At 41.4% G+C, this 17,713-nt stretch overlaps 1 protein-coding gene across 9 annotated transcripts in view; it reads left to right on the plus strand.

Moving 5' to 3' along the window:
- fli1 (Fli-1 proto-oncogene, ETS transcription factor) overlaps positions 1 to 16,692 on the plus strand; it is a 32,278-nt gene extending 15,586 nt beyond the window's left edge. For 7 of the 9 annotated variants that reach the window (XM_034866871.1, XM_034866874.1, XM_034866872.1 and 4 more), the window contains 5 exons: positions 5,635 to 5,703; positions 12,057 to 12,116; positions 12,467 to 12,526; positions 13,293 to 13,340; positions 13,489 to 14,018. In XM_034866871.1, the coding sequence (XP_034722762.1) occupies positions 5,635 to 5,703; positions 12,057 to 12,116; positions 12,467 to 12,526; positions 13,293 to 13,340; positions 13,489 to 14,018 (767 nt within the window). Of the gene's footprint in view, positions 1 to 5,634; positions 5,704 to 12,056; positions 12,117 to 12,466; positions 12,527 to 13,292; positions 13,341 to 13,488 lie in introns of all 9 variants that reach the window. The other 2 variants (XM_034866879.1, XM_034866870.1) reach the window with 1 other exon arrangement.
- Positions 16,693 to 17,713: the final 1,021 nt, after the last annotated feature.

Below are 17,713 nucleotides of genomic sequence, written 5' to 3' on the forward strand. Positions count from 1 at the left end.
TTAGGCGTGCTGCACCGCGACTCTGCCCATGGCTGCCTTTTTTTTCGGTTTAAACCCTGTGTGTTTTGGAGACAGAGGCGATGTCTCGGGAATCCTCTCCACTTGCCAGTTGAAATTGCTTTGGATCCGTTCCCGACAATCAAAAAGATGAATGCTCCCGTCCCGTGCCTGCACTTACTGACCTGTTTTGGGGCAGTACTGACTGAACTGTTTTGGGGCAGCTCTCTGAGAAGCAAGCAGTGTGTATTATTGACACTGGGAGCCTGAGGGCAAGAGGAACCATATTAGTAAAGGAACGTCTAAGGAAGACTGAGACAGAGGAGGAAGAGGAGGAGAGAGCTTTATGCAGACCTGCAAGGCTGATGATTTGAAAACTAAAGCTGCTCTCTCTTTCCCCCCCGCAGCACAAACAAACACAATCATAGACGAGGAGTAACCCCGTCCAGAAAATAGACCTCTGGCTTTACTCACGAGATTTGGAGCTGAGTCGAGCTACGAGAATACAGAAAAAGAGAGAGGAAGGGAAATACTGAGCCAAGCCCTGGAAGTATTAGTGATTACTTGTCTTCCTCCAATCCCATTCACCACTCTTCCCAAAATGACCCCCATCCTCAACCAAAACAATGAATGGTCCAAAGGGCTACTACGGCAATCATTTCATACACATCTGTGTGCATCATGTATGTGTTTGGTTCTGTTTATTGAACCGCTGATTAACATTCCTAAGAATCACTAAGCCCTGTACGTGCGATCGGCACGGGCCAGGGACACACGTCCCCACCGTACATGCATACCATAACAAAACATTCCTGCCACGTCATGTGCATGAATATCGTTCAGACAACACAATAGCTCAACCATGGGCACAATCTGAACATCTGTCTGGCTACCCAGCTGCTTGCTGTAACAAGTGTAGTTGCCCATGCATTATTTTGGCCTCACTGTTGGTCACTTATCCAGATTTTTATAAGTAATGGGCGCCCGCACCCCAATGTGCTTTCAATTTTGGGTGCAATTTGAGAATTTGTTCAAATTAGTCTGTCAGGGAGGGACCGCGGACTGTTTGCTTTATCGCACCCATGTAGGTCGGTTTGATACCACATGTGCTGGAAACGGAGCAGAGCAAAAAACCTCAGACAACGAAAGCTGTATCCTCCAACAGACAGAGATGTGAGAACAAACGGGGGAAAAAATGGAAAGGGGAGTGAGTAGGTAAAGTTAGGAGACAGAAAACTGAGAGCAAACCTACTCTGGATCCGAAGAAACAGAGGAGTAGAAACTGGATGAAGAGATATGCCCTTGACTGAGAGGTTTTACATTTGTCATTTAAGGACATGGGCAGTAGTGTGTGAGCAAGAGAAACAATTATATAAAGCTAGTGTGAGATAAAATAAAATAAGTTCAGGGGGGTGGAGGACTATTTTTTAGAAGTGCGTGGAAACGAACCGAGAGGGTCATGATTGAGTGTTTTTGGAGAATAGCAATAGTTCTGTTTCCCAGCTGTCGCCGCTGCTTGTGTGTCTGGATGGATTTAGTGAGGGAGTCAAGACAGAGAGAGAGAGAGAGAGAGAGAGAAAAAGAGAAAGAGAAAGAGAAAGAGAAAGAGAAAGAGAAAGAGAAAGAGAAAGAGAAAGAGAAAGAGAAAGAGAAAGAGAGAGGGAGAGAGAAGTCTGGCTTCTGCACTACCGCTGATCCTCGCTCCAGAGTGGGGGACATTCTCAAGCCCTCAATAGTTTATACAGACCATAAACATCTGGGCTTGAAGGCTGAGTAGGGAAAAGGGAGGTCTGGAGAGCTCTCTCTCTCTTTCTCTCTCGCTCCCCTTTCTCCCCTCACAACATTTTTATTGAGCTCCGCTTGCATTTGTTCCTTCTATTGGCAGATTATCACTGGTGCACAGGGGCTCAACAGCCTGGCTGTGCGCCCTTTACTGTTAGCTGTCTGCTCTTAGCCACCATTACCGAGCAGTCTGCGGCTGCTCACTTGACTGCTGGGGTTTAGGCACTTAGCACTACAGGAATTTATGTGCATATCACATTTGCATAAGTGGGGGTGAATAATAAGCAGTTGCTTTTCATGTAAACACTGAGATGAGCTCTGCTGTAATTGAATCTGCTTAGAGGTGCATAATAATTGCACTTCCCAGTTGTCAGATAAGAATGATGATTTTGGGGCAATTCTGAAAAACATTGGTTCACAGTCAGTGATGTTTTTAGCATTTTGTAAAGATTAACTTTTGGGCATAATCCCAACGTTTTTTAGAAAATCCGCCAACTCACCTTTACAACTTAACGGAATTGGTGTCGTTGCATCCAAATAATTATGTAACTTTCCGAAATTGACAATCTGAAATTCTCACAAACTCCATGCAGCAATTGATCAGGTGTGAGAGAAAGTCAGCAGGGTTTGGACTCCTTTTTCATTCTTCACATGTTCTGACACTTTTGTGAGGATACCCAAGTCTTAAGGTTAGATAACGCGAACACATGGTTAGGGTTAGAGAGCGTTCAGTTTTGGTTCTCAAAAGATCATCAAAACAATGTTGACTATTGGTAGGAGAAGGGATGTGAACATTAATCTCCATATCGAGCACACACACCTTGGTGATGCACCCCCACAGCCTTAACATCACTCTACTTAAACAAACCACCCAGTCTGTCCTTCTCTGGTGAGATCATTCTGGAAGACCCAAGTACCGGCCCAGTATCTTCAGAAATTACGTTCACATTGGGTGATTCAGCACCGCAAGATTTACGTCCAATGCCAATGCAGGAAGTAGTGTGCCCTTTATGTAGCAAGGTGACAGGCAAAATAGACGTCATGGTGTTGTGCATTTTAATTTAGGTTGAAGTTTGTTCCAAGTCAGAAATTAGCAATGAATTGCAGCAGTTTGATTCTTCTTCTTGTTTTTTAAACCTAACCATGATTCTTTCCTTAAGCTTACCCTGTGCCTAAACCAAATGCTTAATGGTTTTTTACCTCCGACATCACATTCCAGGCAGCTAAACCTAACCTAAACCCTAAACATAACCATTGCTCTGCTGCCTGGAAGAAGATGCTGGGGGCACAAAACACGAAACACCAAACCAAACCTTAACTATACTATAGTCAGTAGGTCGGAAAAAAAGTAATTTGAAACGTTTGCAATCACCAGATCTTAGCATTACCCTTTTTATTAAATTTTTACAGGCATACCTGTTCTTTATCAGCGCTTTGCATTGTCAAATGTTTTTTTTGTGATCTCACAAGTCTGTCTGACTGCACTCATGGACGAAGCTCACATATCTTGAAGCAAAAAGAACAACAGTGGGCCCCAGTGTGTAGTAATGTTGCTGAAAAGATGGACACAGTCTCTGGAAATACTGGGTTTGAACTTTAGTTCCCCTCGGGCCAAGCTATTTTAACTAAAGTAATTATTAAAGTAATGCAAATAGAACATAAATAATTGATTACATTTTCAAGTAACTTTCCCTATACTGCCAGCAAACAATTACATTGTCACAGTTGGGGCATTAGTTAATAAAACACTCATGGGTCATTTTGGAAGGTGATGACAGATAATCTCTTTTAGTTTGGATGACTTGTTGGAAATATATCTCATGCACTATGTATGGCTGGTATGATGGGCAGTGGTGCTACTGGGTGTAGCTTTATCCTACAGCGCTATGAGGATGAGGAGCCCATTTGTCCCCCTTGAGGTGGCAAGAATCCCACAACTGGGTGACTGGGACCTTCAGTTTAAGGACAAAGCTCAGGCCACATGTTTGAGTCAATGGCATATAGCTCTGCAGAATAAACAGCAGGGGCCTGATGGAGGTCAATCACTGTCCTCAGTTAGCCCCTGAAGATCTCAATATTATGGCCATGCAGAAACTGAAGGCCAGGGCATTTTAAAAGAGCCATCGGTGATAGGAAGGAGAGAAAAGAAAATTGTTTGTGGATGTTATGTAATCTAAGCAGATGTGACTGCAAAGAGAAAGAGAGTGAGGGTCTTAAAGGCTGAACACTGGCCAGTCCTCCCACTGTGCTGTCAGATTACCAGGACATGTTTGTTTTCTAAGAAAGGAAGAAGCCATCCAAATAAATAGGCAGCACAGCTAAGACTCTCTCCACCAAACTGTGTCAGCTGTAGTGCCTCACTCGCTCTCCCCTTCTCCCTCACAAACTCTCACTCTCTACAGCAGCCTCGGGTTTCTCTGTGGGATGGTTTGAGGTTTTCGCAGCAATGCTGCCTGTTTGTCTGTCTGGGTCAGCCCACATATGTGGCACACAGCAGGAAAAGGGTTAACAGCTCCTTTCTCCTCGCTTCTCTCCCTCTTTTTCTATGTGTCTGTCTATCTTTCTCTTACACTTTTTCCTCAATCCAAAGCTTTTGGTGGCTTGCTCGCCCCTGTGCGCTTACACTCTGCGTGTGGAATTATTTTTGTACGGAAAGCTGCGTTTGATTGCAGTGCCGGGACCCTGCCTCATACAATGGCTCCCCTGTTCTGAGGCCCCCAGGTTTCTAAACTAGACCCAGAGCATTGGGGGTGCTGTGGAGTAGGTAGCACTGGGAGGGGTGGGGTGTTAGAAGATTAGAATACATTTGTGGAGCACCCCACTCTTCCCCCCCCCCGCCACCCCCTAAAAAAACAGACCCCTAGTCTGCCACCATGGGCCCCTCCATCCCCCCAACCCCAGCTCCGGCAGCACACCAAGTGAAGTAGGAATCCTGCATCGAATCTCAAGAAAAGCCCATCACAAATAGAATTTGCTTTGGAGTTTTTTGTTCTTTTTCAGAATGCCCCCATTCAAAAAAGGTGTCTTCCTTACTCAGCAGCTCTCTGGAGCCTTCTTTGTGCTAAATCTTAACACTCACCATGCAGTAGCTGCTCTTGTGTTTTCTCTGTGCATTTTTGGCTCTGTTTTTCCACTCGCTGATTTATGCCTTGGGGCAGCTAAAATTAAGAGAGCATTTTGGTGCCGCCCAGGGTGCCTGTGTAAGCGGAGGAATGCAGCACAGAGTTCTGCTCCATAAGGTGAAATAAATAGGCGGCCAAATGCAGACTCTTGCCTCTCTGACTTTATTATTCAGGAATCAGGTTTGCAGTTAAAATGCTCACAGGCTACAGGGTTTTTCCTACATTTTAAAGGACTGACATGGTGCTGAATTTGCTTATTTGAGACTACGTTTATGTAATATGAATTCTTTTCTTTCTGAAATAATTTTTGAAGACAAAACCAGAACGTAATTCAAGAAATGAAATGGGCTGAGCTGAGCCATATACTGCCACCTTCTGGCTAATGTTATACACTTTGAAAGTAGGCTTCAGGATAGGGGTACGCTTTCAAATCACATTTTACTTTACAGCAAAGTTATCATAATTAATATGCAACACTTTAAATATTCTGGAAGATCTAATGACACTAATAATCGCAATGTTGATGCTGAACCTTATAAGTAAATCAGTGTATAACGTGTACTTTTAATCGCTGGGTGCTCTAATGTAAGAACGTATAAACGTTTACACATGACTTTTCCTGGTGTTTAAATGCTGGTTTTGGGTATAATCGTTTGTATTTATGCATTACAGGTCTGGTGGATGAGACATTGTTTTGTCTTACTATGCTCTCTTTTGTCTCATTTCATTACAGGTAGCTCATCATTATCCTACAATACACCATCTCACGCAGACCCATCCCCACGTCTGGCTGCCAAAGAGGGTAGGGACACATATTTTTTTTATTATCTGTGCTTTATTGTATCTATCTGTGCATATTCAGGCTGATGTAACAGTATATCAAGGGGACAAAGTGAAAATGTTATACTACCTTAAGATAAAATAGAAGAATGGGAGACAAAAACAGCAAAAATAATAAATGGATGAGACCTTATACAATAAAATAGCAAATTCTGCTTCACATTACCTGCCAGCTTCGGACAAGCAGTTACAAACAGATACACACAAGCGCACACACTTGACAATACAGACCACTCATACGAATCCAAAGCACATCCATCCAGCAACTGCCAGAGACAAAGCTCTGTGCAGGTGCACCTTTTGTGTTGTTGCAAAATATGAGCCAAGCTGCTACAGCAGACCAAGCTATTCAGACTCGCTACCTGAATGCTGTGACAACACATAGTAGCTCCAGGGTGGTGTCAGAATAGAGGCATATTAACAAGAAGACAAAAGCAGTGTGCTGATGGGTTCAATCTACAGCAGCAGGGGCAAGAACAGGCAGTGAATGTGGTGATTAAGGGAGACAAGCAGCAGGTAAGAAGTGTGAATGAGGTTGTTTGTTTGGATATACAGGCATCGCAGACAGGTGCTGAAGCAAGTATATGTGCGGTAACCATGGCAAAAGAGCCTGATTGACTGCTTTAGACCAGACTGGAGGGGAAAGGAGTGCATGTGTGTGTGATTTTTGTTCTGTGTGTATGAGTGGATTAATGGCAGAGACGATGACAGAAGGTTAAAGGGAGCGTAGTCATGCTTTTTATGATGGAGGGACTGTTGTCATTGTATTGAACTCACCACTTCTTGTTGGTTAGTTTTTGAACAAGAGCAAAAATCTGTATATTAGTTAAGGTTCTTTACTCAATTGTTTAGAACACAAATCAACTTGACTCAAAATTGTCATTCAATGCATTTTTCTTGAAATTCCTCAACTTACACTTTTTTGTCAAGATAATGACACTTATTCAAAAGGCACATTACCTGAAAAATAACAGGGAGACTAGGTATCAGCTCCCCTTATCTTGAGATTTGTCATTGAGATTTTTATTTAATTATTATTTATTTTTTTAGGAAGGAAAGTAAACATAAAAGATGCACATATATGGACTTTTGGTTTGTGTTACAGTATTATCATGTGAGCTGCTTGGTGAGTGTTTTGTTACAGGTGTCACAATTACTGGATGCAATTAGCTGGTTAAATCCGCATTTACATTGAGAAATCTGTAGCAAGGTAGCCTACACATGTAGCAAATGATACCAATGTTGGTCATTTTGCACCGGAAATGTTCTTGCAAAAGCAACACTAAGATTCTGAGAACAACGCCCAGAGCAGCTTTGAATGATTGTCTCTTTCCTCTGGATACGTTCACTCTACAGACATTATTTTGTGCTGACACAACACCATCTAGACGAAGGCTGCACAGCGTATCTTTGAAACAAAAAGAAAAAAAACTGCCCATCCTTTACATCAGCTATATGGTCCCACCACCATTGACAGGAGCGAGGACTGCAATAACAGTGATAACCTTGCTCAGAGGATGAGGGGCCCTATCAAGGCAGGAGGAGAGGAAACACTAAGTCTGATAAGTGTCCAAGAATGGCCTCTGCCTCTCTCTGTCTGCCTCAGTGGTGAGCGTTAGCAGGCCATGTACTTGTTCTAGCCGGGCTTCAATACCAATAGACCAATGGGCAGGCCAGATACGATTCTGCTCAGTCACCCCCGAACCCGGTCTTCCTGGTTCTCAGCGCCAGGTATTTGGACTGGCAAGAATACAGGGTCACTCCCTTCAACAGCATTTCCCTTTCACTAGAGGTGACTTCTGTTATGGGCTCCTAACACTGACTGTGCCTCTATAGTCGTGTCCTGTGATCCCAGCCAATGAACAGTTTTCAGCTGAGGAATGCCTGCGTCTACAACAGGGTCACTTTTCAAGAATTCGGAAATACAACCAAGTTATGAGATTGATATCCGTCCAATTTAAAATGAAATGCTCTGTTTTGAAAAATTTGTCTTCAACCTAAAATGATAAAACTTAATAACCACATTACCTATTCCAAATTGTTATTATATGTATTATTATTATTATTATTATTACCATTATTATGTATTCTTTAACTTGCAAAATTAAGTGAAAAGGTGAAACAATCTGAAAAAGTTGGAGTTGGGAGTTAGTGACTCACCAATAAAAGAAGTCTAACTTCAGGAAAATCCTTTATCGACATTGTCTCAGATCAGCTTTGCCAGATGTTCAAGTTCATATTGCCTTTCGAGAACAGTCAAATACCGTACAGGCTCTTTGGGGTAGAGTAAGCATGGTCATGCAGCAGGAGACAACCCTTAATCTGCTCCAGACTCTGTGGTGTAAAATGCAATGTTATGAATAAAAGAGAGCATATAAAACACGGAATGCAGAAGCTATCAAAGGCTATGTGTGTGTGTGTGTGTGTGTGTGTGTGTGTGTGTATGTGTGTGTGTGTGTGTGTGTGTGTGTGTGTAACTCTCAGTGTGTACGTTAAAAAGTATATGTGTATCGTTTTTGGCAATATTGGCATTAATGTTTGCACATTAGACAGCTTTTTCCCCCTGAGTCTTTGTACCTTTTTCAATTATTAGCTTCTGTTTTTGTTGCTGCTATTACATTTCGGAATTTTATAATTGGCAGCAAGGACGCTCATATTCTCCGCTGCACCTCAGTGAATAAGGAAAGATGATTCACTTCTGTGAATGTTTTTATTTTGCAGCCAAGTCAAAGTGGCAATACAACTATATAGGAGCCGTTATGTGTACAAGCTGTTTAAAGTGCTTCCCTTTTCATTGCGAAAAACAACTAATTAAAGATGCAATTCTCTCTTTAGAACACATACAATAACCTTTATGTAGATAACTTTCCTATGTCTAAGTTCACGCACAGTAGTGTTGCACTCCCCTGTTGCTCCGGATCGATGCGTTTCTTTTCTGGTGCATCCACTGTCTTCTTACCTAACTTCTGTACTTATTCTCCTCTTAAGGATCCTTCCTCACACAGATGGCACCTGTATTACGGGTATTAAAAAAGGTTTTGCCTTGTCTGAGTCTCCCTCCCTGGCTCAGACTCCAGGTTCAAACAGCCCATGACTCAACTGTCTCCCTGTCCTGTTTTTCTCTCGTCTATCTTACCCTTCTCTGATCAGTTGTTCTTTCTCTCCGACTCATGTCTCCCGCTGTCTTTCTACGTCTCTCTGCCCGTCTCTCCCTCTCGGTCTAGCACTCAGGCCTTGTTTTGACTAACTGGTCCTGCAGTCGAAGTCTCCCAGGAGCGTGCACCACACCCCAGACCAGAGTGGAAACTGGCTCAAGTCGCAGTCAGAGCGAGGCCTGGAAAAATGAAGGAGAGGGTGGGGGGAGTGGGGGTGGTTGGGGAAGAGGCAGCTCTGTGTGTTCACATTTGGGTCTGTGTCTCGGTTGGAGTGGCTGGCTCACCCTGAGTACCACCGACCACTTCTGTTCAAATTACATCTGCTGCTTTTTCTGCACTTCTGCTTCCCTACCTTTCACTCGCTCCAATCAACCCCATGTGAAGTGATTGGATTGGTTAAAAACCTGTTTCTATTGTTGCCTGCATGCTGGTCAAGAAAAACTAGTTTTTTAATGTTAATCATCTTCTGCCAACGCATACAATAAGGGTGTAGAAAAGACGGGGATGAGTCCATTTTACTGGGCATCTCCTTCAGCCCATACCAGACAGTAGATGGGTTTGCTACCACATTGTTTTCTTTTCAAATTGATAAGTTGTGCTCATCTGACTTTTTTCTTCACTGTTTTCTGTTTCAAGCCTTTTTATGCACTCTGTCACCATCCTCATCTGTCTGCTTCTCAATAATCTTTCTCTAACTGTGACTCTATCCCTCACCTTCTTTCTCTTTTCTCCTGCGTTCGTCTCTGCTGCTACCCACCATCTCCTCTACTGTGTGTAACCCCTCTGTGTACGCAGCCTATGGAGGTAGTCCCGTTGTGTATTTTTTGGGGTGGTGGAGAATGGATGGAAGGGCGGGGGAGGGTCTGGCGGTGAGTAGAGGGGAAAAAAGGGCCAGTAAAACAAAGAGAGGTTGTCTGCAGGCGAGGCAGGCAGGAAACGCAAGTCTCCCAGGACTCTCCCCCAGTCACTGCTCCTTGGCTATCCTGCAGGCCCACACCAGATTGAACCTGACAGGCCTGCTGAGCCACGGCAGCCCGCTTGTTATTTGTCCCTCTTCTCCCTTTTTTTGTGTTTCTCTCTATTACACTCTGATTTCATTCATTCTTTTGATCATATTTTAATTTATTCACTTTTTCTTTGCTTTGTTGAGAGCTCATATCTTTCATTTTAATTCAGCCATACATATTTGCTCAGTCACTTGTATTGTCTTCCATTATTTCTCATTTGGAAAATCCAACTTTTTAGTCACAGAGACCAACCGCGCTCTCACCTGCACAATGGAATAGGCCCTTTGCTGAAACATCTGGGGTTAAAAGTTGAAAAGTTGGACATCACAAGGTCCCTGATTTCCATCAGAAGATTAGGACATGGGTAAATCACTGAAACATTTATGTGGAAGGCTACCAGACAAACGTTACTTTAATAGTTAGATTGGTAATATTCTAGCATTCATTTGAATTTTATTTAGAAAAACCAAGATGTCAATTTGTTCTGAACCACAGGAGGGCAGTGTTATGCAGTGTTTAAAGATGGTCGTGCATGAGGTGACAGCTGATGATGAAAGTTGGTTGTTGTCACTGGGTGTTCCTCTGGTGTGGCTGTGTGAGATTATACAGGTCAAGATGGCACTCAAAGCCCAAGTTTGTATTGTAGTAAAGATATTTTTTTGTTTCTGACACATTAAGTCTCAAAAGCCGCTCTTCCAACGAGTCACCTTTAAAGTGTGTTTTTCATACCAAATTGATGGACTTTTTTTCAATAAATATCATAAATGAAATACATAAGGTTCAGAAAATTACAGGGAAACATATTACAGTAAACTTTCTAGTCTTTTTTCAATGTTTGAAAGCTTATCAGCATGTGAGTTAGTTGACTGCACTGGTTAAAACACAGTTAAGAATAATATGCATGCACACATATATTAATGTCTGACAAACACCTTCACACACACACACACACACACACACACACACACGAAAGTCTGGGAATAACACACTTAATCACTTCTGAAATGTCAAAACATATTCTAATGATCTACTCAGCTTGATAATAATTTATTATTAATGTTATTGTTTGTTTTGTGTAAGAACACAATGCTGTTAGCTGCACCATTGTTTCAGATGAGGACCTGATGGTCCGTATTAGCCACATAATGCTTCATATTTACATTGGTTTCACACTGGCCAGTTATCAGGAGGTACTATGGTGGAGTCTTCTTTCTTGTAGTAAGTGTTGCTCATTCTCCTACATTAAGAGTTATGCATTCAAACTGCCAACTTTGATTGTGAATAAGCCTGCTTCTCAAAAATTCAGCCATCCCTGATGGGAAATGGGATTACCTCTTGACCTTCCAACAACTTCCTTCCAAAACCTCTGTTGTTACTATTATCCTGATTCTATCTGCTGCCCTCTGAAGAAACTGCTGACAAATAGATTTGCAGGTCATGATAACACTGTAAATAGTATGTTGCATAATCATAGGCTTATCTAGCTACAATACGTGTCATATTTCCCTGTTTTCTGGCAACTGATTGAACTGTTTTAGCCCGCATTAATGCAAACCACAAAAGGGCTCTGGCCAGGTGCACTGTGAGTGTACCAAGGTGTTTTTGAAACATTGCCATGGGAAGAATACATCCTCTGTTTTATCTGCTTGTGTCAGATTGGTTGATTGTTACTGGAACCTGTCCAGCTTCACACTAACACACACACTCACACTCACACAGCAGAACTCATCATCATTGGCTGTTTGTCAAGGTTTCATTAAAGCCGCTTGTGTGAGGAGACGGCTGAGGATGAATATCATGTGCATGGATTGTGTGTGTCTCTGTTACATGTTAATTTGCACAAGTCCCTTTATTTGTGGCCAGAGTGTTGCAAGCTGCTCAACCAACTGTTTGAAAGATTGTGCCATCTACATTTAAACCATCACAGCGAGCCAAACTAAACCACATTACCATGTCCAGATTTCCTGTGAGGAGCATCTAAAACCATGTTTTGATAGATTTAGTAGCTATTTGGCACTGGTCTCCCTGTTTTTTGCTGTGACAGTTGCAGTCCTGTGATAGACTAGCACATGATGAGATGAGACACTTACTGTTGTAACAGACAAACAGTTTGATTCCAATAATAAATAACTTATTTTTTCCCTTTTTGTCAGACCCTTCATATGATACTGTAAGGCGGACAGGATGGTCAAACAACATGCATAGTGGAAAAGGTGAGGACACCAAAATATTTTTTGACTCAACAACACTTATAGGTTTGAATGGCTTAAACCTAATGAGAGGACAGGGTTCTACAGTGATGTGATCTGATGTGGGGAACTTTATCATCTTGTACTCTGTAGTTACAACACCCAGATTAAATCTACATTCCACCTGAAGTATTTCTAACATCCACAGACTAGAAAGTGTGGGACAGACTCCTTAAAATTACAGATTCTGTTGTCAGAGCAGGAACAGACAGTCAAGCTAAATTAGTTCAGCTGCCAACTACTGCCTTATTTACTTTGGCCTTCAAGATGTGTCACATGGATATCTGTATCACTGATTGCTTCTAATTCTGCAGGTTCACCGGTGGTTACACAGAATGTGACCAAGTCCACTGAGCAGCCCAGACCTCAGCCAGGTAACAGCTTACCTGGTGTTTTTTATTTTTGTTTTGCAGCATAAGCACAGGATTAAAGCAAATTCTTAAGCATGGATATCAGCTTCCCTTTGTGTCAGTTGGCGCGTTCAAAAAAGCTCTCTTTATGCTGATAGTCAAGACAGTCAAGCATTATTATTTTATGTTCATAAGAGAATTTTATTCTCTAAGATCTCTAAGATGTGTAGTCTTTGTATTTGTTTATTTCACTCTTGCATTATTATAAATTACTAGCTAAAGGCCTAATGTGTAAAAGTTGATTGTAAGTAAGCACAAATCAGGTAAAGTAAAGCCATCAATGCCTCACAAAAGTGAAAAACAACTGTTTACAAGTGGTTCAAAAACAATTTAGTAATGGACTGTTTGGAATTTAGCCTACCACAAAGCTTTGAGTGTTTTCTAGTATTTGTAGTTTTTTTCTTACCTCTCAGCCACACATCTATTAGCATGTGTACTTGGTTTACCTGAACAACTAATTATCTAGAGGAGCACAGTAATCCACACACACTAATGCAAGACTTTATCACATTATGCTTTCTCATTTTGTCATTGTTTTGCCTATTTTGCTCTATGTATCAAACCTAAAAGGGAAAATTTTGAGTAAGAGTAATGTCAGTGATGATTAATGATATTATCAGCTGTTGCTCAGTGACAGGTGGATTTTGTCTTTAGTCTTCCACATTAATTAGTGTATATATCATAACAGTAATCACTGTGGAGACCAACAATGCCCTCCTTTCGTCCACAGATCCTTACCAGATTCTGGGTCCCACCAGTAGTCGCCTAGCCAATCCAGGTAAGTTCAAGTCTTTATAACGCAGTTGTTGTGGAAATGTCTTGTTATGCAGGCCTCACTGGATAGATAATGAGTTGTGAACTATGAATTATGAATGCTCTTGGATGAGGTGGCATATTTGATCACTGCTTGGGTATGTATCCATCAGGTTCAGGCCAAATCCAACTGTGGCAGTTCCTCCTGGAGCTCCTGTCTGACAGTGCCAACGCTGGCTGCATCACCTGGGAGGGCACCAACGGGGAGTTTAAGATGACGGACCCGGACGAGGTAGCACGGCGCTGGGGTGAGCGCAAGAGCAAGCCCAACATGAACTACGACAAGCTGAGCCGTGCACTGCGCTACTACTATGACAAAAATATCATGACCAAGGTGCATGGCAAGCGCTACGCCTACAAGTTTGATTTCCACGGCATCGCTCAGGCGCTGCAGCCGCACCCCACCGAGTCCTCCATGTATAAATACCCCTCGGACCTAGCGTATGTGCCTTCCTACCATGCCCACCAGCAGAAGGTCAACTTTGTATCCCCACACCCTCCATCCATGCCCGTCACCTCCTCCAATTTCTTTGGACCCACCGCTCCTTACTGGAGCTCGCCCACGGGAGGCATCTATCCAAACCCAAATGTTCCCCGCCACCCTAACACCCATGTGCCATCCCACCTGGGTAGTTACTATTAAACACCCCATCCTGACCATCCAACACCCTCTAAAACCTCTATTTGCCCACATCAAAGTCCACATCGCTGACATGCACTCCCAATGACGGCAAACCAATGAAGACTGATGATTGAGGCATTTCTTCGCTGAAAAATGTTTGCTCCTAAATGAAGGATAATAAAATTAAAGGAGAGTTTTTTATGATTTGTAAGACTCTATAAACAACTGGATGCAATGGTCCAAAATGGAATACTACTTACCTTTACCAGGCTAGCAACTATTTGTTAATGCTTTTTGGACGTGCGTCTGAGTTTCCTGTGCCTTTCTCTTTCCCAATCTCCTGAAAGCTGCCCCTACAGGTGTCTTTTCCAAAACCTCACCAAACCAAAGCAGGACAGGAAAACAACTCAAGTCTGTTTCCCTTCTCGCCATGCTACAGTACCAGACATGGGCCTATTATTTATGGGTCTCAATCTACATCCTCTTTAGTATTCCCTTTGCATCAAGTTTTCTTTCCTTTTCCACTGTCTTCGTCTGCTCGTATGTCCATCTGCATCTTTTTATGTGCGTGTGTGAAGAGTCTTCCGGAATTCGCTGGACAAGGAGGAGCTCTCAGTAAGATGGACTTTTCTCAGCACTGAATGAAATTTGGCAACTGGAATATGCCATTCACAATTTTATTTATCCTCCAAACTGGAAGGCTAGAGAAGAGTTAAATGCCAAAAAGGAAGCGCTGTATGTTTTGCTGACCTAGGTCTGGGTCAACTTACTTACTTAAAATGCTTTTTGTGCGTTGTGTGGGGAGTTCAAGATGGGCATGTGAATAGTTGACTCCACTGTGCTGGGGAAGCTGAGTCAAGATGTAATTGAAGTAATTTGCAACAATAATTCAACCCAGGTCAGTTGTTTTCAGGGGGCCACACACTAGGCTATTAAATGTTTGCCATGTTGTTGCCTTTCAAGCAAGCCATTTCCAGATGTTTTGTTGCTCGACCATGTCAGTATTAATGTGAATGTCTTCTGGTTTGTGAAACACATGTAAAATTAATACCCAGCAGCAAAATCTAACTTTGTCAGATGTTTTTGTTTTGTTTAATGAAAAAAAAGTTAATTTTTAACACATTTGCTGGACACATCTGCATCTGAAACATTAAAGCGTCTTTTTTTGCAGATGTGATTATGTAGATGTTATCTACACAATAAGACTGTATGTTGGATTTTTTTTTCATCCAAAGTGATTTACAGTGTATCCAGTTTTAGCACATGGCACAATGAGAAACCTATTCCTCAAGGTGCCTTAACTGCTGTTTAATACCATATATTTTCTATTCATTATACACAAAACAGCATTACATCTTAAATGGCGTAGTCAGATATGTATTTATCATCTCCATCTCTCACAAGAAATCTGAATTTTTTTTATTTTGAAGTGCACTCTGTCAATGAAGGCTTCCCCAACGTCTCCTTCTTCTTTGCAGGCCAGTCAGGACCGTATAGTTAAGCACAGAGAAGTGGCTTAGCAGTCAAGTAAATAGACAGTTAAGATGCATTTCAGCAAGGTTGGAGCCTAGTTTGAGAAGAGCAGCATGTGTGTTTGAAAGTTAGTTCCTCACTGATCTAACGCCCAGCAAAAAGCACATGAAGCTCAAGTCAGGATTTCATCATCATGTAATAGTCAAAACATATCCATCTTCTGGTGTTCAGAGCTGTTAATGGCAAAAGTATTCGTCTAGAGTAACTGAAAATGGACACTTGAAAATAAATTACTTGGCACTAAGTAGTTTATCAGAGAACAAAACCATTAAAGTATGATGAGATGAAACAAAGAAATCCTCAGATTCGCAAACGCTGTGCGTTTGTCAGACCTATTTTTTATTATTTTATAAGCATCAGTCAACTAGGGATTAAAGCAACTTACTGTATAAATTATGCAGAGTTATTTTCATATGTGACACAGTATAAAAAGTCAAGAGAATTAATACGAGTTGACCTCGGTCAAAAATGCAAAACTTTAAAGTCCATTTCTGCTAAGTAGTTTGTTCCACATTTAAAGCGTTTTTATATCTGTACATTTGGGCAATACATTTTTAACATTTTTGTTTTTTTATTGTTATTATTTCTAAAATTTGGTTGTAACATCCTAAGTGTTTTTATACGCACGAGATCTTCTGTTGTATTCCCAAAACCACAAATGCCTGTTTGAATCAAAATCCAACAGCCAGGAATTCTGTATGCTACGTGATTATGATGGATCTTTTCCATTGTGAATCATGTTTTATGCCAAAAAACCCTAAAATTGATAGCTTTTCCTGAGCAATAAATAATTTCAGGTATGTCATTCAAAACAATACATTCAGAATTACAGTAAGATCCAAAACTAGCTTCTCCCAAAAGTTTATAGCTTTAAAATAACAAAAAGGGAACTTATCATTTGTAGCTTAAAGAAAGTATTGTTATGTACCCTTAACTTCCATGTTTCACAAGCATTATATATGAAAAGGGATTGTGCTACGTCATATACGCAATGTATTTTGGATATCAAATATATATATAAATATATATATATATGTGTATAATTTTTCAATTAACCAATGTATTATTATTATTGTCATTCCTGCAATGTATGAAATTATACCTTTTGAAAAAGGGCTTTTGTATAGGAAAATGTGACAAAATAAATGTTTTTACCTCTCAAGTTATGTTTCATTGCCTGACTGTGGCCTCACCAGATGGAAACAAAGCTGTTTTTCTTCTTCCCTTTTGAGAAACCAAAAGAAGTATTATTATGATAGTGACATTTTGCACAATACTTGTTTTGTTGTGTCAAGGTTCTGACAGCCTGTTACACGTTTCCAAAGGGTATTATTCCTAAGCCTAGTTACATTTGTTTACGTCTACTGTGCATAACACTTGCACTCTTGTATTTAGCTAGAAATATTTACATTTGCAGATAGAAAACAACGTTTGTGTTTGTGTCTGCATCAGGATAAAAAGCATGGATTTTAAAAGATTAAAAGAGAAAGTGGCCATTATCGCAAGCTGTTTGAGCCTTGACATCAGACGTCCGGTTCTTCCACTGGTTGGCTCTTTGTCAGCACTAGTTGGATATTTTGTTGAAATACAAAATATATTTTACTTGTCCCTTTTTCAGCAACTTGTGGATCATTTGTCTGACTAGTTACGACAGATGCTTTACTGGTAATGCCGAGCAACGTTCAAATTAACTAATGAGTTGCAAAGGCTCTCATATTTAAACTAGTAAACATGAATTGAAAAAAAATGCCACAAGCTACTACAAAGAACTGCTGCAAACTACTATTTTTTCTACTTTTTGTTATTTCCACTCTTCATTCTAAACCCCAACCGGCCCGTCAGACACCGCCTACCAAGAGCCTGGGTCTGTCCGAGGTTTCTGCCTAAAAGGAAGTTTTTCCTCGCCACTGTTGCACTGTTGCTTGCTCTGGAGGAAACTACTGGAACTGTTGGGTCCTTGTCAATTCTGGAGTGTGGTCTAGACCTACTCTATCTGTGAAGTGTCTCAAGGTAACTCTTGTTAGGGCCCGAGCGCCGACAGGCGGCGAAGGCCCTATTGGAACTGAAGGAATTATTATTATTCTTTCTTTCTTTCTTTTTCCGTCAAATGAATTGCCTTTTTGGAGGACTTATCATATTCAAAAACTCACCAAATTTGGCGGTCGCATCAAGTCTGGTGAAAA

This window comes from Etheostoma cragini, chromosome 3 (genome assembly GCF_013103735.1).
Source record: "Etheostoma cragini isolate CJK2018 chromosome 3, CSU_Ecrag_1.0, whole genome shotgun sequence".
Classification (NCBI taxonomy): domain Eukaryota; kingdom Metazoa; phylum Chordata; class Actinopteri; order Perciformes; family Percidae; genus Etheostoma; species Etheostoma cragini.